The sequence below is a fragment of the Chamaea fasciata genome, unplaced genomic scaffold (assembly GCF_029207755.1).
Source record: "Chamaea fasciata isolate MVZ Bird 193981 ecotype frontalis unplaced genomic scaffold, bChaFas1.0.hap1 SCAF_4, whole genome shotgun sequence".
Lineage (NCBI taxonomy): Eukaryota > Metazoa > Chordata > Aves > Passeriformes > Sylviidae > Chamaea > Chamaea fasciata.
In genome coordinates this window covers 77,291,449-77,316,818 of record NW_027094089.1, presented here as the reverse complement: position 1 = coordinate 77,316,818, position 25,370 = coordinate 77,291,449, and the positions used below count along the sequence as shown (strand labels likewise).

Below are 25,370 nucleotides of genomic sequence, written 5' to 3'. Positions count from 1 at the left end.
ATCACTCACTCTGTGGGGTGAAGCCCTGGCTACACCAAGCCCAGCTGAACCAACCAACCTAAAAGCCACCACAACAGAAGCTGCCGGGGACACGGGACCAACAGGGCATCACAGAGAACATGGCCAATCTTTTCCATCTCTAAACCACCATAAATTTTCCCCACAAAAGCTCAAGATCTTCAAACCCAGAGATGTGGCCTTTAAAAAAAAAAAAAAAAAACCCAAAAAAACCCAAACATCCAAGCAATTGCCCTGGGTTTTGTTCCATCTCAGGCGCCCGTCAGGCTGACACGTCCTGACACGAGAGCCCGGGGGCCAAAAGGGACACGGGGACATCCAGCTCAGCCATGGCTCCTCCTGCTCTCAGACCTCTCCCCAGAGCACAATTCCCTCCAGAATCAACCTCTTTACCAGCAGGAACATTTCAGTCGGGTCCCTTTTGGGGTAAGACCAAAAGTAAAATCCAGGGAAGGCGGATTTCTGGAGCAGCAATAATTTCAGCTCTGTTCTGGGGATGTGGGGCATATTTCATGGGAAGATGTCAGCTCCTCACATTTAATGCTGACACTGTCATTTGCCCTTCAGCGACAAGAAAGGCATGTAAGCAACACAAACCAAACTGAAATTTCCCCATTGCAAAGCATTCCTGCCAGGAATCACAATCCCAGTGTCATGTTTCTTATGCCCTTCCTTCCACAATAGCCCTCGAAGGCCGAAGGCCGCACTTCCAAAGTTTTATTGCTCAGAATTCCTCATGCCAGAGTTCACAGAGCATCCTGGACACCCCTCTGGACCAGTTTCAGGCCAGTGCCTTTCTATATCAGAATGAAATCAAAGGGAGCAGCTGGATCAGGACCAACATTACAACTTTATTCCCGAATTTTCGTGTCAAAGTCCCCCTGTTTTTTTACAAATGCAGCTTTGCTTCAATCTCCAAACACACGCAACAACCAGGAGAGAGGGACTGGTGGATGAAAACGTGACACGACACCCTCACAGAAACATCTATTCCCATTTATTCCCATTTATTACTGTTTAATAATACTTCAGACCAATCCATCCCCAGCACAAGGGGAAGCCCAGCTGAGGTGAGGGCTGAAATGACTTTTGGGGTCTCAGGAAGGGCTGCCCCTTCCAAAGTCACTTTTTACTGCCCAACCCAAATGTTTTCCTTTAGTTGTTTCTAACCCACCTCTTCACCAGCCTCTGAGAGCCTTCCAGAAGTTAAAAAAGTTAAGACCATCCCAACCCCAATGTTTTTAAAACTGATTCAGGCACTATCTCACCACACTTGGCCTCGCTCCAATTAACCCCTAAACAGCCAAGGAGTCAAACAAAGAGCAAAAAAAAAAAAAATCATTTGTTATTACCAAGCTGCATCTGCTGACAAACCCTGCAGTGGGGTTTTTGTTGCTATTGTTCTCCAGGTTTGGGCTTTTTGAGCACTTCATGATAAGAAAATTGTTCTGTAAATATGTCAGGAGCCCTTCCCTGTCAGCTGTCATCGCCTCGGGGTGTGATTGCTGTTCACAGACATCAAAATTCTTGCTATTTGCCAGGTTTCAGAAAGCAAACTTGGATCCCCTGGGACATACCTGGCGCTGCTCCTGTGCACCAGCAGCAGGAATTTTTAACTCCTTCAGTACCTGATCCAGCTTGAAGCCACACGGGATCTTCACAGGGATCTGACTGAAGGGTACCTGCCCCAAACACCCCGTGAACCCTCAGTCATGTGTAAATTGGGGTTTCAGTATCTTCAGAGATGGGGAAAAAAAGAGTTTTGAGTCAGAAGGACCCTAACGAGAAGCTCATGGTCAGTGAGTGGGAGGGACACCGATCCAGGGGTCTTCTCCTGAACCCATCTGCACAAAACCAGCCTCAAAAAAGCCCTTTTTTAGGAACAAACTCTTTAATATTCCAGAGAAAATACCCCTGGTCCAACATTTGGGTACCAGAAGAGAAGAACTTGAGTTATTCTCAGCTTAAGTGACCCTCAGCCCCCATCTCAGCAATGGGATTCGCAGAGGGACCCCACAGCCCGGGTGTGAGGTGCTGCTGTCTGGAATGGGGTGAGGATGGAGGGAAGGGGATGAAAGCATCACTGAGAACCCCAAATTCCATATCACCTCCAAACAGCCCAGTTATTCTGGGAAGCAGGAGAAAAGTTGCCAGGCAGTGTAGGGAGGAAAGAGTTGACAGCTGTTCGCTGCATCCGGCGTCATTTTCCTTGGCAAATCCAGGCTGTTGTTGGAAACGCGCACCAGACTCCAGGATCGGAGCTGAGCCTGCAGGAGCAGCACTTGGGATTTAACACTTGAAGACCTCAACTTTCCAGAGCTCCTCCTGCAGCTCCCTCCCAACCAGGACACCAGACACAGCACATCTGGAATTTTCCAAGCCCTGCAGCCTTCCACACAGGGGAATGTGAGTGACCTGCGGAGCACCTGTGTTTGAAGTCAAATCCTGCTTTTTTAAGGAATGTGCTGGCTCCCAGCATCCCTGGCAGTGGCACAGAGATTCTCCTGCCCCTCTGCTGCTGGTGCTGAGCCTGAAATAAGAACGTGGGGACACAGGCGAGATGCACAGGACGGAGCCTGGAGTGCTGAATTCCATCCAGGGCATCCAGGGATTACACCAGACAGCATTCCTGCAGGTGCTGAGCATGAAGGCTCTCCCATCTCCTAAGCAAAATCTGCCCCGCCAGTAAAAACTTGAGTTTTTCTCTTGGTTTCAGCATCTCACCAGACACGGAGGCCAAGCTCAGCTGAGCCAGGATTAGTGCTGAGCTGCCAAGGCTCAGCTGAAGCCTTCAGTTCAAGGACTTTTCCTGCACACATTCCCTTTCCAGAGAATGAAGAACAGGATGGTTTGGGTGGGAAGGGACTTTAAAGTCCATCCCATTCCACCCCCTGCCATGGGCAGGGACACCTTCCCCTATATCCCAGGTTGCTCCAAACCTCATCCAACCTGGCCTTGGACACTGCCAGGGCTGGAACAGCCACAGAATCTGTGCCAGGGCCTCACCACCCTCACAGGGAAGAATTCCTTCCCAATATCCAATCTAAATCAACCCTGTTAGTTTAAACCCATCACCCCTTGTCCTTCCACCATCAAGTTCTGCACCGACCAGGAATCCCTGCAGGAGCTGTGCTCTGAGCCAAAACAACTCTTGTCAACAACAGGAGAAACACCCAAGCTGGCAATAAAGATATTGCTCAAAAGATTTAATATTCCTTTAAAATGGGCAATTACCAGCTTTAAACTTTGCCTTCCTGCCCCACTAGGAAAAAAAATTGCCCTTTTGACCTTAGAAATCTGCCAGAATTTACTCTGACAGCACGGGAAGGTAATTCCTGATGGGCTTCCCTCGCCTTTGGATGGGATCTCCCCGCTTCCCAGCAAGAGTTAACATCCCAGACAGACAGAGCAAGCACTAACAAGCCTACCCACAGCCCCAAGGCAGCCAGCTACTCATTGAGTTCATTATCACTCAAAAGATACAAACAGCTGCAGTAGAAGACCCAACTTTTCTCCTCATCCTGCTCTCAAAATGCACCTCATCAGCTGCACATCCAGTGATTCCCTGTCTGATCCCATTTTTCTGCCATGGGTTATGTTTTATGGGAAAACACAAGAATTCAGGTTTTCTAGGCAGAGCCTTCCTGCAGACCCAGGAACAGCAGCAACTGCAGTAAAAAGTTAAAATAAACCCCTCATTTTTGACTCTGAACTGTTCCATCCTCTCAGGCTAGCAACAGTTCCAGCTGCCAGCCTTAAATGCCTTATCCTATTTTCCTATCCCATGGGAAAATTAGAATAAAGTGCTGGTTAAGGGAACCAGTAGCTCAGCAACTTGTTTGCAATGTTGAAGGAAATGATTGCTCTGAAATGATTTCCTGGATTAATTTCACTGAGCCCGGCACGTGGGGAAGACTGGAAGGACCACAAAGGTCTGTTTAGGCCATTAGTGCCTGCCCCATACCCCTGGGAAACAGGGAAAGCCTCTGCCACCTCACGGATCAGAAAATATAAGGAAGAATTCAAAGATTTAGTTATTTTTAGAAAACATAAATATTATTATCAAATAAGAATGAGATTCAAAGATTTGTATCCAATTACTTTTTTTTCTGGACAGGGCACTCCCATCGTCTGAACTCTCTGGGAAGGAATGCCAGCACTATCCAGTTAAAACCTGAAATGGAAAAGGGAGAAGATACAACTGGGAAGACACCCTGAGAAGCTGTAGCTGCCCCATCCCTGGAAGTGTCCAAGGCCAGGCTGGAGCAATTAGGGACAGTGAAAGGAGTCCATGCCCATGGCAGGGAATGGAATGGGCTGAGCTTTAAGGTCCCTTCCCACCCAAACCATGTTGGGATTCTGGGATTAAGCAGCACAGTGTGGTCTGTCCGACACAGCATCTACACAGCCCTCCCACCTGCAGATAATTTACAACCACAGCGCCTGTACCTGCTCCCAGGTGGATTTGACTTCCAGGCCAGCTCAGGGAACACCTTCCCTGTCTCCCTGCTCCCAGTGCTTTGTGTCTCGGGAGAGGCTGAAAGCCCAGAGGTGACAGGAATTACAAAAAGGGATTAAAAGACAAAAGCAGCACTCAGGGACAGCACCCCGCTGTCCTGGCAAGGGATTTAACCCTGTTGTCACACACAGATGGGATTTAACCCATGGGGCACCGGCACTGCCCAGGAAGGGTCTGAACTCCCAAGGGCCGTGCAAGAGGCAGCTCTGGCAGGAGGCAACTCTTCCCCAGTCCTCTCCTCCTCCCCCCTGGGAGTGTCCAGCAGCTTCCAGCCACTGCGGCCACTGTCCTGCCACACCACCAGCAAACACAGCCCCATGCTGCACAAACAACCCTTGCCCCTCCATGGCAAAGCCAAGTCACACAGCAGTCACTGCCACAACAAGGCCACCGAGCCAGAGGCTCCCACCACGGCAAAGCCACGGGACATGGACAGTCCCCGTGGAGATAAACCCTCACACCGTGGACAGGGTTCCTCCTCACAGACATGGACCTTCACACCACGGAACACAGACCCTCCCCACAGACACAAACCCTCACCACACGATGCCACCTCGTGTCACTCAACGCCCGCAGATGCAAAGCCACACAACTCAACCCCATGCCATGCAGTGAATCCCGATCCTGATGGGATCCTTCCCACTCAGCAGATTCTGGGATTCTACTTGCAAGGGCCATCCCCAAGGAGCGCATCTCAGCTCCATCCCCGGAGCTGAGGTGCAGCCAAGCAGGAGGATGATGGCAATTCCATTTGGAAGGTGTTACAGGCCTGGCATCCCATCAATGGGGTCCGGCATCATTAGGACTTTGCACTTACAACAGCGTTTCATTTGGGATTAGGGAAGGAGCTCGTTTCCATCCACGCCCATCTGGGAGTGATTATTCCTGCTGTAGTAGCATCCAGGCCAGACTGGCATCGGCACCATTAGCACACAAACCCAGAGTTTAATGAGAGAGCACTTACCACTGCAACCGCCCTATAAAGGCACTTAACCACGGCAAAATTGCATCCAAATCTCCCACTTAACCACGGCAAAACTGCAGCCAAATCCCCCACTTAACCACGGTAAAATCACATCAAACCTCCCTGCGATTCCATGCTTGTGCACAATGGATCCTGACAGATTACACCTCTTCAGGGACACACTTCCCACTTACTGCATGGAGTTTACTCGGTGCTTCACATCCCCCAAACCCCTCACAGAACGGTACCCTCTGCAGCCAGACACCTCTAAAAATAACATCCTCCCCAAGTGTTGAAAGATATTAAAATATAAAGCCATTAACATATAATAATACTGGAATGAGAGCTCCGCATGCTCTGAAGCTCTCAGGGTTTGGCTTCCAGTCAAGAAAAATATATTGGATTAGTCTGAGAGCAAAATTAGGCTGGTGTGCAGTTTAATTAGCATTACAAGACACTACATGTGTATGGGAGAGCAGGGAAGATTTATGTTATTATGTGGTAAGAAAAATAATGTTAAAAGGTTAAAATAATATGGGGTTGATAGAGCACTATTTACTCTGGGGTTAAGGGGGTGATAACTTTGGAATGCTGTTAAAAACCCAAGTTCAAGGATTTTCCAGGGAACTCATCGAAAAATTGTGGAAAAACCCCGCAATTTGGTCATAGGTCAGTCAAACTCTTACTCTGACAATAACATACTCCATCAAGGAATTCAGTAAATGCTGATAAAACGTCCTGGTCCTTACACAAAGTCACAGTTTTTCTCCTTCATGGAATGAGCAGAAAACAGAAATGAAGCCCCAGCTCAGATTTGGAGGAGGCCGGGGGGAATGGTAGGAAAGGCATCCGTGCAGCATCATAAATTTGGGAATAAGGGCTTTGGGAAGGTCTTGATTGAGTGGAAGGTGCCTCTGCCTGGGGGGGAGAGATTGGACTTGATGGCCCTTGTGAGGTCCCTTCCGCCCCAAACCCTCCTGTGATTCCACAATTCCCAAAGACCAGCTGGGATGCTCCCACACAGCCAAAGGTTTCTCCTCACACCAGGAATTCACAGGACAGCACATGAAGGGATGAACCTCCAGCCCTCGGGAAGAGCTCACACTGTATTTAATTTCCCAAAGGATGCAACACATCCCGTAACCACTGCCTCACTCCTGCCACTCCGCAGCAGGAGGAGTTCTGGATTCAGGCCAGATTTTGCACGGAATATTCATAGGCACAGCAGCAGGAATATGAGAATTCGAGTTGTGAATGAAGGTAAGCAGAGCCTGACATTTGCCACAGAGCTCTGCAGGCCCCCTTTATTGCCCTCTGAGAGCTTCTTCCAGCTACAACCAGGACCACAAAGCGGAATATGAGGGAAAACCCACCGTGGGGGCACATCCCTAATCACCATCTTCCCTCTGCACACACCCAGCCTTTCCCTGTCCCAGAATCAGAGCCATGAAATCCCGACACACAGGCCCTGGACAGGGATTTAAAGGTCTGAGCCCGCTCTGAGGCTGCTTCCAGAGGAGGCTAGAGAAGCATTTCCTACGGGAGCTTTGCTCAAAGCTTTCAGCACATTGGGCAGGCTCCAATGGGAATGCAGGATTGGGATGCAGGAACCAGACACAGGGATGAGGATGCATGGATGAGCTACAGGTATGCTCAGGGTGGGAGAAGCCTCTGGAGCAGATTTGACACCTTTAGAGCCATTGTGCCAATCACACCAAGAGCTGCCTCTTGCTCCGGAGCCAGAATTGACAAAATAAGAAAAAGGGAAAAATAACCGCAATGTTACACTGGTGAGGGAAAAGAAAGGAAGAATTTCCTTCCTGTGAGGGTGGGCACAGGTTGCCCAGAGAAGCTGTGGCTGCCCCTGGACCCCTGGAAGTGTCCAAGGCCAGGATGGATGGGGCTTGGAGCAACCTGGGATCGGGAAGGTGTCCCTGCCCATGGCAATGGGTAGAATGGGATGGGCTTTAAGGTCCCTTCCAGCACAAACTATTCCATGATTCTATGAAAGCAACTGCCAAGGTCAGGAATGCCAATGTGGGCAATGCTCCAAAGCAGGAACATCCCTTGTTAAAAAGGTGAGAAATGGAGACTGAGATCAGACACCTTGGCACCGGGAAGGTGAAATGCCAGGAAGGAAATTGCTGCTCAGCACATTTTTTTGGATGACTCAGCACCTCCCCTCCCTCCCCCCCACAGTAGCAAGCACCTCCACAATTAGTTTGACAAAACCATTCCCAGACTTTGGCAGGTTTTATCCTCAGCTTAGGACACTCTTAGGGCACACATTTCACCCAGCATTGGCCAAAAAACAAGTTTTGGCAGAAATATGGCGGGACATGGATTTGGTTGGAGAAAAAGCACAGGAATGATGCTCTGCACAGCTCAAATATTGCAAGGATGATTTTTTGACAGCAAAGATTTAATTTAGGCACAAAATCCTTTAAAGGGCCACAGTGCCCTGACTGGGATCTCCACAAGAGGAGCCCGCCTGACAGAATCCCTCTCCCATCCCACAGCACACCCATCTGGAGGGATTATTTGGATTTTACACCATCAGCCAGGGCTCCACCACCCTCCAAATCCTCTCTCACACCTCCGAGCCACTGAAGAGTCAATGAATTAAAGCAGCTCTAACAAACTCCTCATCTCGCAGCCAACGCGGTGATGCAACACCCGGCGGGTTCTGGGACAAAGATGTGGAACTACAATGCCTCAACCTCTGCCATGAAGATCTGCCCTTCTATCCCAAATGAGTTACATATTTGGATACCCTGTGAGATAGGGAAGCGGGGCGTTATCGAGCTGCCAAATCTCACTCCTGTCATGAGGTCATTTCTGGCACGCAGCCAGGTGAGGTTTCAGCCAAAATCTCAGCACTGACCATTGCTCCCCGTCCTTCCCCCCACACTCCTCTTCCTCCTGCCTCAGGTCAGGAGGAGGGGGGAGATAAAATTATTTTAAAAATAAAGAGAAAGGGGTCAGGAAGGGGAGTATCTTCCGGGTTTAAGCCAGTTTGTACAATCACAACACACACAGCACTGGGCCTCCTCACTGAGAACACCTAAGCAACTGAAGGACATTTGAGGGCTCACAAAACTGTGGTCACTGGTCCTCCCCAAATGAACCCTGACTCTCACCATGGTCCTCAGGAGAGAAATGTCATTGATCATATCTCTTAAATGAATTATTTAGTAATTTCAGCCCCATTTATGCAAGCATCACATGCATGGGATCACACTTCGGGTTTATCAGCAGCGCAGCTTGGAAGAGCTCCCGTGAACCCCACATGCATCCCAAAGCTGGACAATAACTTTCTAAATGGAGCTGTTAGCATCCTCCTCATTTCACTGCTTTAATCATTGAAGGGAAACACTCACAGCACCCCAGGACACTCAAAGTGCTTGTTTTTAGCAGCACATCGACTCAAGGCAGAAAAAATCAGTGAGAAACGGGTGAGCAGCACCGCTACAAACCCCATTAATCACACGTTGTCACGGCAGCCGTTCCCAACCGGAGCGGCTCGGGATGCTCAGCCCTCTTTCCCCATGTCGCTACTACCAGCAACCTTTCTCTCCAACCCAACCGCTTCAATGTGCCCCAAAGAATATATCATCTCGAGCCTGACAGGCCAGATGTAGAATAAAGAAATAAATAATTAGTGTTACCTTATCTGGAGTCCGTCAGCTGCAGCGAGCGACGCTCGGAGCTCTGTCCACATCCAGAGACAAATTATCTAACGCTGTAATTTATGAATGCCTCAAGTATTTGCCCTGGTATTTCATTGTACGCTCGCTGGAAAGAAGAGCACGAAAGACTAAACAGATCCAGCACGATAACACGAAAGGCACTCCAGCCGTGCGCTATTCCAAGGCAACCCAGGAATCCCAGCACGACATCAAACTGCTCCGGCTCACTCTGTGTTGACACAGCTCGAGGGGCAGCGAGGGAAGAGCGCAGAGCGATGACCCGGGAGCTCGGCTTCCCTCCGGTTCAACGCTGGACTTGGATTTATTATGGGAAGCTGCGGGATCCAGGCAGCGAAGGAAGCGCAAGCCCGGCTTTCCCGGGGGCAGCCGAGGCCGGCGCAGCGGAACGGGTCCCGCTGCCAAGTTGGGAGGAAGAGTTCCAAACTCGCCGCTTTATCAAAGCTATTTTTGTCTTTCCCCCTACACAGTGATAACCAGCAAGGCGAGGACCGCCGGGGTGCCGAGGCAGAGCTTGGCATCTCCCCCGAAACCCCGCTGCGACTCCGCGGCAAGCCACCCGGCACCTCGGGAGAGCGGGCCATCCGCTCGGGAGGCTCGGAGGGGAGGAAACTCCTTCCTCCAAGCTTATCCTGCTCGCAGCGAGGTTTCGTGCCTGGAAAATATGAGCTAAGTTTGCGAGCGGAGGCCCCAGCTCCGCTCTGGCTCTCCCAGAGGCTCTCGGGACAGGCGACCCCCGCCAGGGGCTGGGGACACCGGCGGGGACAATCGGGAGGCTGCTGCCCACCTGTCCTGCACAGGCTGAGGAGCTGCTGCGGGGGGGACACCGGGGCATCACCCAAAAGATGATGCACCTGGGCTGGGGGAGAAGCGGAATCACGAACCCGGGAGCGCAGGAGGTGGGAGGGGAGCGAGCGGAGGCCGTGCGGGGCCGGGACCCAGCGCGCACGGCGGGTGCGGGGCCGAGCCGTGCGGGGCTCCCCGGCAGCAGCACCCCGCGCCCGGGGGGACCCCGCAAGGGCCGGGACAGACCCGCTGCCCCCGGCCAAGGCCGGGCTGTCGGGACACACGGCGGGTCCGTCGCGACAGGAAGACGGCGAGCGGCAGGTGGAACACAGGCGGCCCCGCAGCCCGTCACCCCCAGCCCGGACGAGCTCCCCCCGCACCTCACCCCCGCACCGCGAGTTCGGGGCTCTCCCCTCTTTTTCCACCAAACTCCCCCGAGGGACCGCCCGAAGCGCCCCGGGGCGCGGCACCCGAGCGTGAGGATGGAGCCGGGGGACGGCCCCGAGCAGCGCGGAGCCCCCGCGGTCCCCCCGCCCCGGCCGGACCCACCTGCTGGCGCCGCTCCGCGCCCTCGGCCGCGCGCTGCGGGCGGCCCCCGGCCGGAGCTCCGGGCGCTGCCGCCGTCCCGTCCCGGCGCGGCGGGGCCGCGGGCTGCGGGCCGCGGTCGCGGCGGAGCTCGGAGCGCAGCTCCAGGTAACAGCCCAGCGTCAGGACGTGCAGCGCCAGCGACAGCGCGAAGAAGCCGAGAAAGAGCCGCCAGCTGCCGCCACCGCCGCAGGCGCAGCCGCGGGGAGCCGCCGCCGCCGCCCTGCGCTCCGCGCCCATGGTGCGCTCGGGCGGAGCGGCGCGGAGCGGCCCCAGCGCTGCTGCTCCCGGGGCGCGCCGGGCACCGCGGGCTGCGCGGCCGGGCCGCCAGCGCCCCGCCAGGGGGCGGGGCCCAGACCGGGGGGCGGGGCCGGCCGCCAGCGGGGCGGGGCCTGACGGGATGGGGCGGGGCTCGGCCAGGGCAGCGCCGCCTCAGAGCCCGGCCCGGGGGCGGGGCCTGGGCAGCGGCAGGGACGCCGCGGGGCGGGGCCATGCAAATAACACGGGAGGGGTCAGACAGGGCTGGATCCACGCCCCGCTGCGGGCCCGATCCCGATCCCTGTCTCTGTCCGTGTCCCGGAGCGGTGATGGTTGGGCCCGTGCCCAGTGCGGTGCAGGAGGGCCCCTTCCCGCCTCCGATCCCAGACCCAGTCCCGGTGGACATCCCCATCCCGATCCCAATCCCTGTATGAATGGACCCCACCCCGTCCCGGTGACCGCAGTGCCGCCAGCCGCTGTCTCCGCAGCCGGCGGAGGATTCCTGGGAGCAGACACCGAATGCCACCGATCCCCGGGCGTGGGCAGTGATGTCACCGCTCTGCCGGGGGACACGGCCCAGCACGGGGGGCCCTGGGGTGCGTGAGAGTTTTGGGGCAGCTCTCGCCGCCTTCTCCGGCTTTTAAGAAGTTGATTGTCACTGCTGGAAACTAATGGAAGCTAGAAAACAGCTGGGAAAGAGTGAACCGGGTAGAGGAGTGGATTTGGAGCGGGGAACCATGGAATGGAATCACACCTGGTTTGGGTTGGAAGGGCCTTAAAGCTCATTAAATGGAGCTGGCAAAGCCTGAGCTTGTTCTATTCCCAATCAGAGGTTTAATTGATAACAAGAGGAATGATGAGATGAACAAGTCGCTGTGTGATGCTCACAGGCTGCCAGGAAATTTTAATTGAGATATTAGAAATGTACTGAACAAACTCAAGAGGTGGCCTGAAGAGAATAGGATGTGATTTGGAAAAGTAAAAGGAAAAAAGGAACTAAATAAAAGGTGTTAATGGCAGCAGAGGAGGTGGCCCTGCAGAGGTGGATTCCAGGTAGTTGTGGAGGATCACATGATGCAGAGCAGGTCAGCAGTGCTGGGAGATATCAGAGGCATCCCTAGATGTCCAGGAAGGGCCAGCACTGAGGACTATCACCAGCACATCCCTGGGTTGGGTCCTGGTGAGCTCCTCTGGGTGGGCTCCGAGAGCTGGGTGGTGCCGTGCCAGGTCTCTGCTCTCAGATCCTGGGGGCAGGGTGAGTTTCCCACAAAGCCATCCCTTCCAGGAGAAGCCCTTCCAAGTCCTGGAACACATCGTCTGAGAATTTGTGGGGTCTTCATCCCACAGATTACAGCCATAAAGGATCCCATGGTGGCCTTGTCCTGCCTTTGGGGAGGAGGACAACCTTCTCCAGCCCTTCCTGGCCTTGTTTTCCTGCAGTAGGATTTTTTTTCCTGTAAGTCCTGTGTCACAGGCATGAAATTCCATGAGAGTCTCTGTTTTCATTTCAGAAAGAAATGTTTCCTCTAATATTTGGGGAGAGCAAAACTGGAAGCATCAAGCGCTGCCAACCCCAGAAACTGAGGAGCAAAAAGCAAATAAACACACATGAACCCTCTGTTCAAAACCCTACAATTATTTTAGGAACACTTATAATTATTTGAGTGCTTAGTGTTGTTACTGGTTCTCATAGGATCACAGAATATCCTGAACTGGAAGGGACCCACAAGGATCATCAAGACCAACTCTCGCACCACCAAAATCCTGATTTTCAAAAAGCACAACCCCAATCCTACTTGGACTTATCCACATTTGCAGCAGCCTCATCCCAATTTCCAGAGTCATTTAGGTTACTCTGAAGGTGAATTTTGGAGGTCAGGTCAGGGGGATGATATGACCTTTCCATTCCTGCCTAGATCTCATCAGGGACTTAGGCCAAATTCTCAGACTGAAGGATTTCTGCCTCCTAGAGCTGACCAGCATCCCACTAATTAAAAAGGAATCCCATGTGATGATGGAATTAAAACATAATTAATAAATGGGATCCTCACACCCAAATCAGTTGAGCCCCACAGCCCATGGCTACAGTTTCTCCAGGATTTTATTTTAATTCCTCTTTTTCTGAGCATTTCCTACCCTTCCTCTGCCATTCCTGAAAAACTTTGTTACATGGGTGAGGAACCTCGCAGGTTTAAGATGTTTTTTGTGTCCCACCTGTGCTCCAAGAGTCCTGGTCCAGGAGAAGCAGGAGCCCAGTGGGTGGGGAAGACGCAGAAGGGACAGGGATCCCTGATGCTCTGTATTGAAAAATAAAGAACAGTTGAGAGAATCTTGGGGAGGGTGGGCAGAAGATGCAGAGGGGGAGAACACAGAGAGGACATGTCTGGAATGATTGTCTTGGGTTTTGTAACCAAAAAAATGTTTATTCTATTCCATCTATTGAAGTCTGGTTGGGGAGATTTTTCTTTATCTGTTGTAACTCCAGGAGGAAGGGGGTTACTGCCTTCTCTGATAACAAGCCAGCTATTAAAAATCAGGTGGAACAATGTTTCTTATCTCTGCTCAGGGGGGACAGTGTGTCTTATCTCTGTTCATTGTTCCACTCCCCCCATGGGGATATCCTCTGTTAATGGGACATTAAAGCTCACCAATGACATGACACATTACATCATAATATTGTGAGATGCTCCACCCAGGGAGGAGGAGGCAAACCATCTTCACCTAGATGAAAAAGAGCCACAAGTGTCACCCATCATTCCATTTTTCCACCGGATACCTGGAGGAAGACCGGACCCATCTCACCATTAGTGGACCCTTTTTCTTCAATGAGACCATCTCTACTCCAACAGAACCACATCTGCCACTCCAGGAGGGTTTACTGTGGACTGCTTCCAACACCCTGACCAACAGGGTGTCAGGTTGCATTTCTGACTCTGTCAGGGTTTTCTAGGATTTCTTGTTTGTTTGCTTGCTTGCTTATTCTTCTGTACTACAACATTTGTCTTTTTATATCCCTAGTAAAGAACTGCTATACCTATTCCCAAAATCTTTGCCTGACAGCCTTTTAATTGCAAATTTATAATAATTTGGAAAAGGGGGGGAGGGCCTTACACTCCAAGGGAGACTCCAATCTTCCCTGGCAGATACCTGTCTATCTAAACCAAGGCAATGACCTTTTCTCTTGATTCCCAAATTTATTGGGTTTTTTTCCAGCATCACCTTCCCATCCCAGCAGGATTTAACCACAGGTAGGAGGAAGCTGCTGTAGCTTAGGGGATCTCCCTTCCCTGTGGAATGGGTACAACTCTGCACAGCACAGGGCACCCCATGGCAGATCTGAGTGCCCCTCTCCATATGAATTCCACAGATCAGGGAATCTTAGAGTGATGTAAAGCAGCTTTGAGCCCATTTCCCATTTACGTTTTGGCAGCAGCTGCAATTCCTGCAGCGGCTGCAGAGTTGAGTTTAAAACGTGTGACCTAAAAGCTTTGGAATTCCTGACTTTCTTTTGAGGAAAGCCATCCCTTGCTCTCCCAGTGATGTTCTCAACAACATGAGTACAATAAAGTCTCCTAAAACCTGAAATCCTGGCACTCCAACAGCACATCCATGGGCGTTTACAAGGCCTTAGGAGGGAGAATCCTGATTTTATGGGGCCTCTATCCAGCACTGCAATCTCAATTCCTTTTCCTCAGTGAGATCTAAGATGTTCCATAAAAGCTGCTTTCCTAGAGACTGTTTTTTCAGTAACCGTGAGCTCTGTCCATGCAGGAAAGATGATTATTTGTGTCCAACTGCTTCCATAGGAGCAGGGATTGAGCAATATGTTCATCTTAGGAGAGCAAGACGTACTAAAAATCACTTTCATGGCTTTTTTGCTAACTCTGCCAGCGACTCTTCCAAGATTTTTCCTCTCAGGACTTCACAGTCCTGATCATTCATCTCTCCCTCTTCTCTTACTCCATGAATTCTCACAATGAACATTGAGTTTCCCAGAGAAGCTGTGGCTGCCCCATCCCTGGAAGTGTGCAAGGCCAGGCTGGATGGAGCTTGGAGCAACTTGGGATAGCGAAAGGTGTCCCTGCCCATAGCAGGGGGTGGGATGGGCTTTTTACAACAAGAAAAAAAGAAAGCTGAGTTGACTCTCGCTGGGCTTATTTTCACATTTCCCCCTGCACTGCCGACTTTTAAGCACCAGCAGCACATTGACACCTCATTTTCCTGCACGGATCAGGCTCTGCTCTGTTTTGGAGGAAGAGGAGGCCTGGCAGCCCCACGATCCCATCCCGGAGCATGCGGGAGGAGGTTTGGCCAAGGAGGCCGAGTTCGGCCTAAACACAACTTCTTGCAGAGGGGGCGAGGAAGACACTGCTCTTGGTTCTGTTGTATGTTTATTTATATGTTATTTGGTGATAATGAGAACCAAATGTTCAGGGTCTATTCAGTTCTTAAACTTTTATAGACTCATTGTCTTGATTTTCAACTGTGCAGCCGTCTCCGAGCCCCTGCCTCCCCCGGAATCGTGGAAGTGCCGTCGGTGACCAGGCTCAGCTGTGCTCTTACTCATCCTGGCTGGAACAATGATATTCCACACCACGTTATTCAACATCCCCGGTGCCTCCTGGCCCCCTCATCCCGACCCCTTGGCTCCCACATCCCGGGTCAGCGCCGGAGCCGGCCAAGGCATTGTCCTGGGGGTGCCACTCTCGGGCTGTGCTGGTGCCAGGGAAAGAGGATACGATCTGTGCCTCGAGGAGCAGACGTGATACATGAAAGATGCTAGAGAGCCCAGAGCCTGCTCTGCCCCCTCGGATCACTCACCAAAAGGCAGGGGAAAAAGGAGGAGAAGGGAAAGGAGGGAGCTGCACCCCGACACTGAGCTTGACCAGGGAGCACAGGGAGGGGGCTTCTCTCCCTGGCCCCAGGCAAGGATTTCTCCAGCCTTCCTGGTGCCATGGTGTTGTTGGGTCCTAGGCTGGACTCAATGACCTCTGTGGTCTTTTCCAACTTAATCGATTCTTTTCCAGGCCTGTTTGCCAGGAAGCACAGCTCTGGGTTTGGGGCTCCTTGGGGAAAAGGTGCCACCCCACAAAGCCACACTCTGTCAAGGTGGGACCCCCCAAGCAGACCCCTCCCCACCTAAACCATGACCACTCTCACAGCACAAGGGTTCACAGCAGCTTTGCCAAAACCTGAGAACCCCTTCCAGTGCCTAAAGGAGCTCCAGGGCTACTGGAAAAGGACTTTGGATGAGGGATGGAATGACAGGATACAGGGAATGGCTTCCCACTGTCAAAAGTACGTGGGATTAGCACTGTATTGTGGATGTAGGAAAATGGAACTTCAGTGTCACCACTTGGGACTTTTCTGGGCAGGAAGAATTCTGACAGGAGAGCTCCTGGAAATCCTCTGCCCTATGTTTGTGGCACATGTGCCCATTTCTGCCTCTTTGGCTTTTTCCTCTCCCTCTTTTGAGATGTAAATTCCATGGATAATGATTTGAACCTGAAGATGCAATTTCTGGGTTAAGAGAGTAAAATATAAAGTGAATAAAATCCTTTGCAAGTGGAGCAGGGCCACAGTTCCAGCCCTGGTATAGAATCCCAGGATGATTTGGGTGGGAAGGGACCTTAAAACTCATCCCACCTCACCCCTGCCATGAGCAAGGACACCTTCCCTTATCCCAGGTTGCTCCAAGCCCCATCCAACCTGGCCTTGGACACTTCCAGAGGTGAGGCAGCCACAGCTTCTCTGGATACCCTGTGCCAGGGATGAATTTCTTCCCAAAATTACATCTAACTCTGCCCTCTGTCAGGTTGAAGCCATTCTCCCTTTTCCTGTCACTCCAGGCCCTGTTCCAAAGCTCGGTTCTGGCCTAAACTCAAACTTTCAACCATTTTGGGTATGGCAGGGTGAGTCCAGCATTAAGAACTGAAGCCCTGGCTTTAAAAAGGGTAAATCCAAGGAATTCATATCAAAGCAGGAACAGTCATAAGGAGAACATATGGAAGTGTCTTTTTCTGCTCACAGTGATTGGAAACTGCACGCTCAGGCCCTGATCCAGCTACAGGACCCCACATCCGGGGCTTAGTTTCCAGGTGACCCGGGATTTCAGCGATTTCCAGCCTTGGGATCGTTAATGTGAGATGACAGCAATAACCAGGAAAGGAAAACCCCACGTGTTTGTTCTTCCCAGCGTGCCAGCACTCGTGGATTTAAGTGAGGAGAAAGATCACAAGGCTCAGACAGAATATCCTCCAGAACACAGCCCTAAAGCAGCAATTTCCTCTGCGGAGCCCATGTGAGATCAAGGCAGGATAAAGCACTCCATGTGAGCCTGGCTGAGGGGATTTGGGAAGGGGCAGGAGCCATTTGTTGGGGATGGAATAGTAAAGATTAAATTGGGTGTTACAGAGGGACCATTCCAGAGGGAACAGCTCCAGCTCTGAGTGCCATTTGCCTTCACCTCTTCTCCATGAGGAGGCTCCCGCCTTTGAGAATGCAGCATTCCTAAGATAAACCTGCTGATAGGAACATGTGCATTTCATCTCAGAATGAATAAAGAAATGATTGAAAAATGGCAAACACTGTAATTTTGGTGGAGAATAATTCCCGTGCGATTGGAGGCAACGTGCTCTCGGATGGAAGGGCCGATTCCTCGGGATCAATGGGATGGAAACATCTGCTTTACCTCACCGCGATCTGAAGAGGTAAGAGCTGACAGTTCTTTTTGGGAATCTTTGCTATCTCGTTGTATATCTAAATTACATTTATTGATGTCCAACGTTGATGTTTTGGGTAATTCTCGTGGATCTCACAACCTTCTGTTTCAAATTCACAGTCTTCCACCACTCAAACTATTATTATTTTTACCAGTCCCAAGGGTGTGCTGGAGCCTCTTTGGTACAAATTAGAAAGGCTTTTATGAAAAACTCACAGTTTATGGAAAAGAGGTTCCCGTTGGCTTCCTGACCCCGAAGTAGTGACAGCTCCCACCGGAGCCTCACCCACAGCAGGGGTTTTAGCACCGTTCCCAACGCAGCTCGGGAGCTGACACGGGGTGAGGAACAGCAGTAATTTCCCCCAAGAGGGATGAAAAAGCCAAATGTTGACAAGTTTATGAGTACAAACATGTCAGGCGATCTCCTGGCAGCGAGGCTTTGCTCCAAGCCTGCGCTGGGTTTACCTGGGGCTGGTTGTCCACCTGGGCTGGGCTCTGAGTCTGTGGGAGAAGTGATTTGGGGGAGACAGAATCCATTCTGCAAGGGACAAGAGTGGGGTAGAAATGACCCAGATATTCCAACCCCAATAGTTCTATTTTAAAAAATCCCCAAACTCAACGAGTTTTGGAGAAAAAAAATCAAGCAACACATCTGAGGGAGGGAAGAGGGTGGTAGGAAGATGCTGAGACTGGAGGAAGAAGAGTCACAGAATCCCAGGATTTCCTGAGCTGGAAGGGACACACAGGATCATCCAGTCCAAGTCCTGGCCCTGCACAGACACCCCAGAAATCTCAGCCTGTGACTGGGAGTGTTGTCCAAACCCTCCTGGAGCTCTGGCAGCCTTGAGACCATGCTCGTGCCCCGGGGAGCCTGGTCAGCGCCTGACACCCTCTGGGGGAAGAACCTTTCCCTAAAATCCAACCTGAACCTGCCCTGGCAGCTCCAGCCATTCTTTGTGTCCTGTCCCTGGTCACAGAGAGCAGAGAGAGCTGCGTGTGAGCCCTTGGAAAGGTGACAGTTTGAGTGTGAAGAGAAGCAGGAAACCAGAGGGAGGTGAAGGCAAAACCTAAGACAGGCAGCAAACCCAGTCCTCCTCCCCCAGCTCTTTCCCATCAAGGTCTTCTCATCAGTGCAATTAAAGTTGAATTAACAAAGACATGGATTTTCCAGTGGGGAAAACACATCAGTGAAACCTTGATCTTGCTCAGGTACCAAAACAGACCCAAGGCCATGATCCAAAGGAGAAACCAGGAAAAGCAGAATACGGGAGAAAGAAATTGCCCAGTAAAACCCATCTGGCCCACAACATCCATGGAAATCCATACAAACCCACCTTCCACAGCCCCTCCAGGCTCTGCTGGGGCAAAGGGGGCTGGAATGAAAAATTAATTGTAAGCTGTTACTTAAGAGAGATTTTGAGACAAAAAGAAGAGAACAAAGGAATCCTTCAGGCAAAAAATGTGGAAAATGACGACCATTAATAACGTCAACTCCTCACTCCAGGATTTTCATCAGTTGGCTGAGGTGGCATCACATTGTCAAGTCACAAAAGCCATAAACAGACCCAAAAAAACCTGTTTGATCCCAGAAAGATAAATGCAGAACTCACCAACATCAGGATCTCCAGCTGGAGTATATCCACAATGTCCAGACTTGGAAAGGCCTAAAATCATCCTGGAGTTTCCTGGTAGGTGGAAAACACCCTGAAACTACATTCCTGAGAGGAGGAATCCTCTTCAGAATTCTTAATCCCCCATGGTCAAGTGTTGGTGTGAAAAACAGGGATCTCAAGCACATTTATAGAACCCTGTTTCTCCATTTCCATGAATCCCAAGTTCCCCTCTGCTCAGGGAGGATGGAGGAGCTGCAGGAGGCCTGAAATTGTTCAGAAGTACACATTTGAAAATGTTCCTTTTCCTTCTTGATAACCCGGAAAGCAGGAGCTGGTGTGCCATCCGTTAAACTATAAATAAAGACATGAAAGAGGAATTCCTAATCCACATCCAGAAGGGCTGAGGTTCAAAACCCGGACCTCACCCAGGACTTCAGCATCTGGTGAGTTCCATCTCGCACCTCAAAACATTTCCAGGCCTGGACTTTGATTTGGGTCTGCAGCCCTTTGTGTTCCTTTCTCGGGGGTGCAGCGCTTTCCAGCAGAATTCTTTCCATGCCGCCCATCACAGTTTTTATGGAGTCATGAGGCAAATTTACAGCTGAGAAACTTCTCTCTGGCCCCACGCTGCCTCCCAGCTTTGATGTGCACAGCCCTATAGCCATGAAAATCCACATCCACTTAACTCAAATCCCTGCTAATCAAATCCTTGGGGATCAGCGTGTTCCTGGGTGGATTTGCAGCTGTTGCAGCAGTTTGGGCACCACGTGGCTACCAAAACCCTTCCCTGAGAACTCCAGAGTGGCATCAGTGCTCCCCAGGCACCCAGGAGGTTGGTGGGAACCAGAGATGGCACCAGGATTGCCAGGACACATCCTGCCAGCAGCATTCCCAAAGGAAAAGATCCCAAACACTCTCCTGAAAAAGCTGATGCTGCATCCCAGCACTGTTCACCAGCCCAGGCCCTTGCAGGGCCCTTTTATGTAGTTCCTAAAGCCCAGTTGGGGCCCAGAGCTCTCAAATTGGGGCAGTTTAGGGCACTCCCAGGGGGAATCACTCTGGAATTAGGAATTGCCTGGGGCTGCTGTGATTGCTTGCAGCAGGACAACCTGGGGCACCTGAGGGTTCCTGGGGACAGGCTCCAGTGGGTGCTTTCCTGTCTGGGGGGCCAAACACCTGTTCTATCCTCTCTGGGCAACCTCTACCACCCTCACAGCCAGGAATTCCTTCCCAATATCCCACCTAACCTTGCCCTCTGGCCATTCCCTCTTGTCCTGTCCCTCCATCCCTTTCCCAAGTCCCTCTCTAGCTCTCCTGGAGCCCCTTTAGGCACTGGAAGGAGCTCTAAGGTCTCTCTGGAGCCTCCTCTTCTCCAGGTGAACACCCCCAGCTCTCCCATCCTGAGCCCAGAAGGACTCTGGCCCCTGGAGCAGCTCTGTGGCCTCCTCTAGACTTGCTCCAACAGCTCCAGGTCCTTCTGATTTTGGGGTTCTGGAGTTTGAGGCAGCTCTGCAGGTGGGGTCTCACCTGAGCAGGTCAGAGGGACAGAATCCTCCCTTCCCGCTGCCCATGCTGGGGAAGTGCAGCCCCCTCCTTATCACCCCCAGCCCCTCTCACTGTGACCCACCAGCCCCGTAAATTCCCCCTCCTGCCCCCTCCACTCTGTGCCTTGGCTCTCCAGCACAGCTGGTGCCTCCCCCATTTGCCTCCTGCACCAATCTGCTTTTTAAAAAACTTTTATTTCTATTCCCATCCAATTTCTTCTCCTTTTCCTAGTCTTCTTTCCAAACAGAGGTTTCCAGCTTGGGATGGGGATGGCCACAGTGCAATTCCAGAGCTTCATCCCGTGGCCTTTCCTAGTCTGGCACACACTGCACAATTTGGAGCGTGGTGTCCTCGCTCTGTTCCATGCCGAGCTCTGTTGTCCAGAGGAATTAATTCCAGATTATGTGTGGGTGTGGACTTCAGCTGGGCAAAATTTGGATACCCTGGTTGAGTCATTATTGTCTGATGAATCTCTTGGTGACAGCCTTCGCCCCTATTGTTCTGAGGTGAGCCCCGTGGCAAGAAATGTGAAAGCAAGAAACAAAAGAATATAAAGAAAGGTTACGAAATCAAATTCAGTTAAGGCAGGGTTATTGTCCCTCCATCCCGCCTCTCTGGCCTCCAGTTGGGATTGGATTTGGCAGGAAAACCACCCCCCTGGGACAGTGGCTGGAGTTTAGAGCAGGTTCTGAGGGGAGCCCGTCCCTGTGGGACCCTGGTGGCCCCAGTGACACAACAGAGACAGGGAGGAGGAGTTATCATCAATTCTTAACATTTTATTTCTTTACTGGGTTAAACAAGGAGCAGAGAAAACCTCGGCCCCAAAATACAACAGAACTGAAAGCATTACAGGTACAGAGACTATTGAACACAGAGAGTAGTAGGATAATATTTTAATACAACTGAATTATAGCATGGGATTGTGTTTTTGTTGGGTTTTTTTTGTTTGTTTTTTGTCAAACCAGTTTGGAAAATAAATGTAATAGGAACTAGTGCAAAAAAGTTCTAAACATGAAGCACAGTGTATAAAATGGCATAAGAAAACTGTCCCTTCGAGGACACAGTCACTTTCTTATGACAGAAGGGAGAAAGAGAAACAGAAGGGGGGTGGGAACAGAGGGAGGGTCCAGGAGGCGGAGGAGGAAAAGCTGGAAAGAAAGAGAAAACGGGCCGGGGGATTAGAAAGGGTACTTTGACTTCAGCAATGTTGGTTTGTGTTTCACCACCACGCACTGTTAAAGGACCTCGTTGGGGTCGGGCCGAGCTCTGTCACCACCCACATGGCACAAGCACTTGAGAAGGGTTCGGGCACCGGCAGCCTGGGCACGGCAGGGGTCGGGTCCCACAGGAACCCCCGAGGTCCCCACAGGCCCCCCCAAGGCGCTGGGGCACTCGGCGCAAGGCAGGGAGCCCCAGCTCAGACACGCTCCGGAGGGAGAAGGGCACGAGGGGCTGGGGTCTCCTCCTGCTCTCCTTTCCCACATCCCTCCTGAACACGGCACCGGCTCCCTCAAGGACCAGTACATGGAATTTGTTCCCAACTTCCACCCCTGTGCTCAGACAGGAGCGTCTCCCTTTTGAAGGCATCCTGAGGCTGTGTCCGAACTCAGAGGAGCTGGATTCAGTTTGGGTTGGAACAGAACACCAAACCGAACCTCCACCAGAAGGATGGCTGAGGATCCCCAAGAATTCCTCCCAGGCATCAGCATCTCCAATTCCCACGGGGAAGGTGTCCCTGCATTCCCAAGGTGTTATACCAGCCTGCTCAGCCAGAATTCGCTCCAGCCTGTTCTCAACACGGAGCCATCCAGCCTCCTGCCCTGGAGAAACTGGCTGGATACTATTTTAAGGAGAGCTGGTTGGAATTCCTTACAAATTGCTATTCTCTCCCAATCTGCTGCCACCCGTTCCAACTGTGCAAGCAGAAAAAGTGTGATTGATACATATTTTTTTGTCTCATTTTCCCTTTGGAAAATGAAAGGTTTTGTGGGAAAGGAGTGTTTTGGATGCGTTTCTCAATTTGGAAAAAAAAAATATTGGTCATAATGATCAATCTGGCTTGTTTTGACAAGTTTCAAAATTTAAAAAAAATCACTGTCTGGCTCTTTTAGTCTTTTTGTTTTGCAACTCAGGCATGTCCAGTTCCCAAATACATTTAAAAATGGTAAAACCAACCCCAAATTTCATAAGCCAAACCTAATTCTTGGGGCTTTTTTGTTGAGTTTCAGTTTACAACAAGCAGAATTGTCCACTTTCTGGGCTGAAAAACGATCATCCTGAAGTGCTAAAAAGGCTGGAAACCACTCCTGGCCTGCCTGGAACACAAATCCTGGAGATGTGGAGCAGGAAAGGGTAGAGGAACTGGGCTCAGAAACTCACCCCATCCCCTGCCCAGCCCTTTGAGAGGGGCTGAGAGCTTTGATAAAACCCCAACAACTTTTAAAATTTATAATTCCTTTTTTTTTTTTTTTTAATGATCCTCAATTAAAATTGGTCCATTCCCCACCACAGCATTCCCTCTGCTCCCTTCCTCCTTCCTCACAGAGACATGCAGGGCTGGGAGGTCACCCAAAGAGCCACCTGGACCAAGAACACCCAAAATGAGCTGTTAACATCCTTCCATTCCTGGAATAAAATGGACTCACGGTGGGAGCTGCGCAGCTCCAGGGCTGCTGTGATCCAGGAGCTTGGATCACACTCCTGTGGGAGAAGGGATGATTTTGGGGATTGTGTGATGGTGGTACCCCCAGTTGGGATGCCCATTAACTAATTTTTAGGCTGAAGGGGATCCTTAACATCCAGCCTGAACACCAGACACGGCTCTTCCCGACTTTTCCAGCCTAGTTTAAGAGAGGTTTAACCCCTAGGGATGGGAAGCCCTAGGGAAGCACAAAAAGCTGATACACAGAATTCCCTGCCTGTCTTGGGTTGCAATGTAAGATGTAACCAAAAGATAGGAGAGACATTGTTCTTTATCTTCTCCATGACTCAGCCCTGATAACTCCTACCAGGGAAGCAGCAGCCGCTTTGTGGGGAGCCATCTCCACTAATGGGCCATCAGGGTCTCACAGAATGACTCCCACAACTCCATCATCCCATTGTGAGATGCTCCACCCAGGGGGAGGAACCCAGCATTCCTACCTGCATATAATCTGAGGCTTGGAACACCACGAGAGCACTACCACTGGATTCCCAGAGGACAAGAGCTCCATAACCACCACTGGACCTCCAGAGAAGGACCAGGTCTTTCTGCAGGATCACTGCTTCGATAGAACCACATCCATCACTCCAAGAGCACTGCAGCCACCATTCAATTGGACTGCTACCACCACCGTGACCAACAGAGTGTCAGGCTGTATTCTGACTCTGTCAATCTAAGCCAGTATTTCTGTTCTACTGCCTTTACTTTAATTTTCCCGTTTAAATTGTGGTTCTGACCTGGAATCTCCCACTGGTTTGGTTTCAAACTAGAACATTAGGAGTGAAAGGAGGGCTGGTGCCAGCTGGGTATGGAGAAGATACCAGCCTGGATGGGGATGAGGAAGGATATAAGGAGGAAGATGATGGGAACAGCAGGCAGTCAGAAGATGAGGATTCACGGAATGAAAAATCTGTGGCTGGTGACCTAAAGGAATTCCGGGAAGTGGAGGAAAGAGATCCTCAGGAACCGGTTGCTTCTTTTTCAGAGAGTGTGGAACGTGCCTTGAGATGAGACCAAAATCCCTCCTGAGCCTCCTGGCAGATGTTCTAACCAATTGCAGGATAAAATTAAAAAGCTGTATGAGAGGAAAATAAGAGAGCATGGATATGAACTACATCATCCAGAAGAAAAGGGAATTTTGCAACCCCACCATCTATGAAAAGCTGATCCAGTTTCGTTCCATCGATGAAATTGGTACAAATTACCCAAAGGACATGTTTGATCCTCATAGCTGGTCAGAGGATTCATATTATGAGGTACTAGCTAAAGCCCAGAATATTGAGATGGACAAATTGGCAAAGGCCAAGAATGAACGTATAAAGATTGAAAATTGCACTACAAAGGGTAGAACAACAAGCATTGCTTCCACGACCACCACAACATCCAGCACCACTGTGGGAGATACCCAGAAGAAGAGGAGGAGGTGCAAGTGGAATGTGTTGAGGAAGGGTTTCATAGAATGACTGATAAAATTACATTATCTCATTGTGAGCTCCCCCGCCCTGAGGGGAGGAACTGAACTTTCCTACCTGGATGGAGTCTAAGGCTTGGAACACCATGAAAGCACTACCACTGGATTCCCAGAGGACAAGAGCTCCATAACCACCACTGGACCTCCAGAGAAGGACCAGGTCTTTCTGCAGGATCACTGCTTCCATAGAACCACATCCATCACTCCAAGAGCACTGCAGCCACCATTTAGTCAGACTGCTACTTCCACCTCGACTGACAGGGTGTCAGGTCTGTCAGTCTAAGCCAGTGTTACTGTTCTACTGCCTTTATCTTAATTTTCCTATTAAATTGTAGTTCTGACTTGAAATCTCCTGCTGGTTTGCTTTCAAACTAGTACACTGCCCCGTCACTTATGGCAGGATCCAGGAATGTTTCTGCCCTTTGCCTCCACCATGCCCTACATGCATTCCTTTCCCAGATGGCAGCAGGAATAGGATCAGG

The 25,370-nt window shown here is 51.0% G+C and overlaps 1 protein-coding gene, 1 long non-coding RNA gene and 1 pseudogene across 3 annotated transcripts in view; 1 reads left to right on the top strand and 2 right to left on the bottom strand.

The window, feature by feature from the left end:
- EDA (ectodysplasin A) overlaps window positions 1–10,819 on the bottom strand; it is a 61,157-nt gene extending 50,338 nt beyond the window's left edge. For both annotated transcript variants that reach the window (XM_066182140.1, XM_066182141.1), the window contains exon 1: window positions 10,544–10,819. In XM_066182140.1, coding sequence (XP_066038237.1) covers window positions 10,544–10,819 — 276 coding nt within the window. The remainder of the gene's footprint in view (window positions 1–10,543) is intronic.
- Window positions 10,820–18,028: 7,209 nt separating this feature from the next.
- Window positions 18,029–19,874, bottom strand: LOC136288993 (uncharacterized). Its single transcript, XR_010720690.1, has 3 exons — window positions 19,169–19,874; window positions 18,893–18,931; window positions 18,029–18,096 (listed from the first exon to the last, which is right to left on the bottom strand). It is a non-coding gene; the product is annotated as an uncharacterized lncRNA (long non-coding RNA).
- A 1,307-nt stretch (window positions 19,875–21,181) lies between these two features.
- Window positions 21,182–24,880, top strand: LOC136289062 (SAP30-binding protein pseudogene; annotated as a pseudogene).
- The last annotated feature ends 490 nt before the right edge of the window (window positions 24,881–25,370 follow it).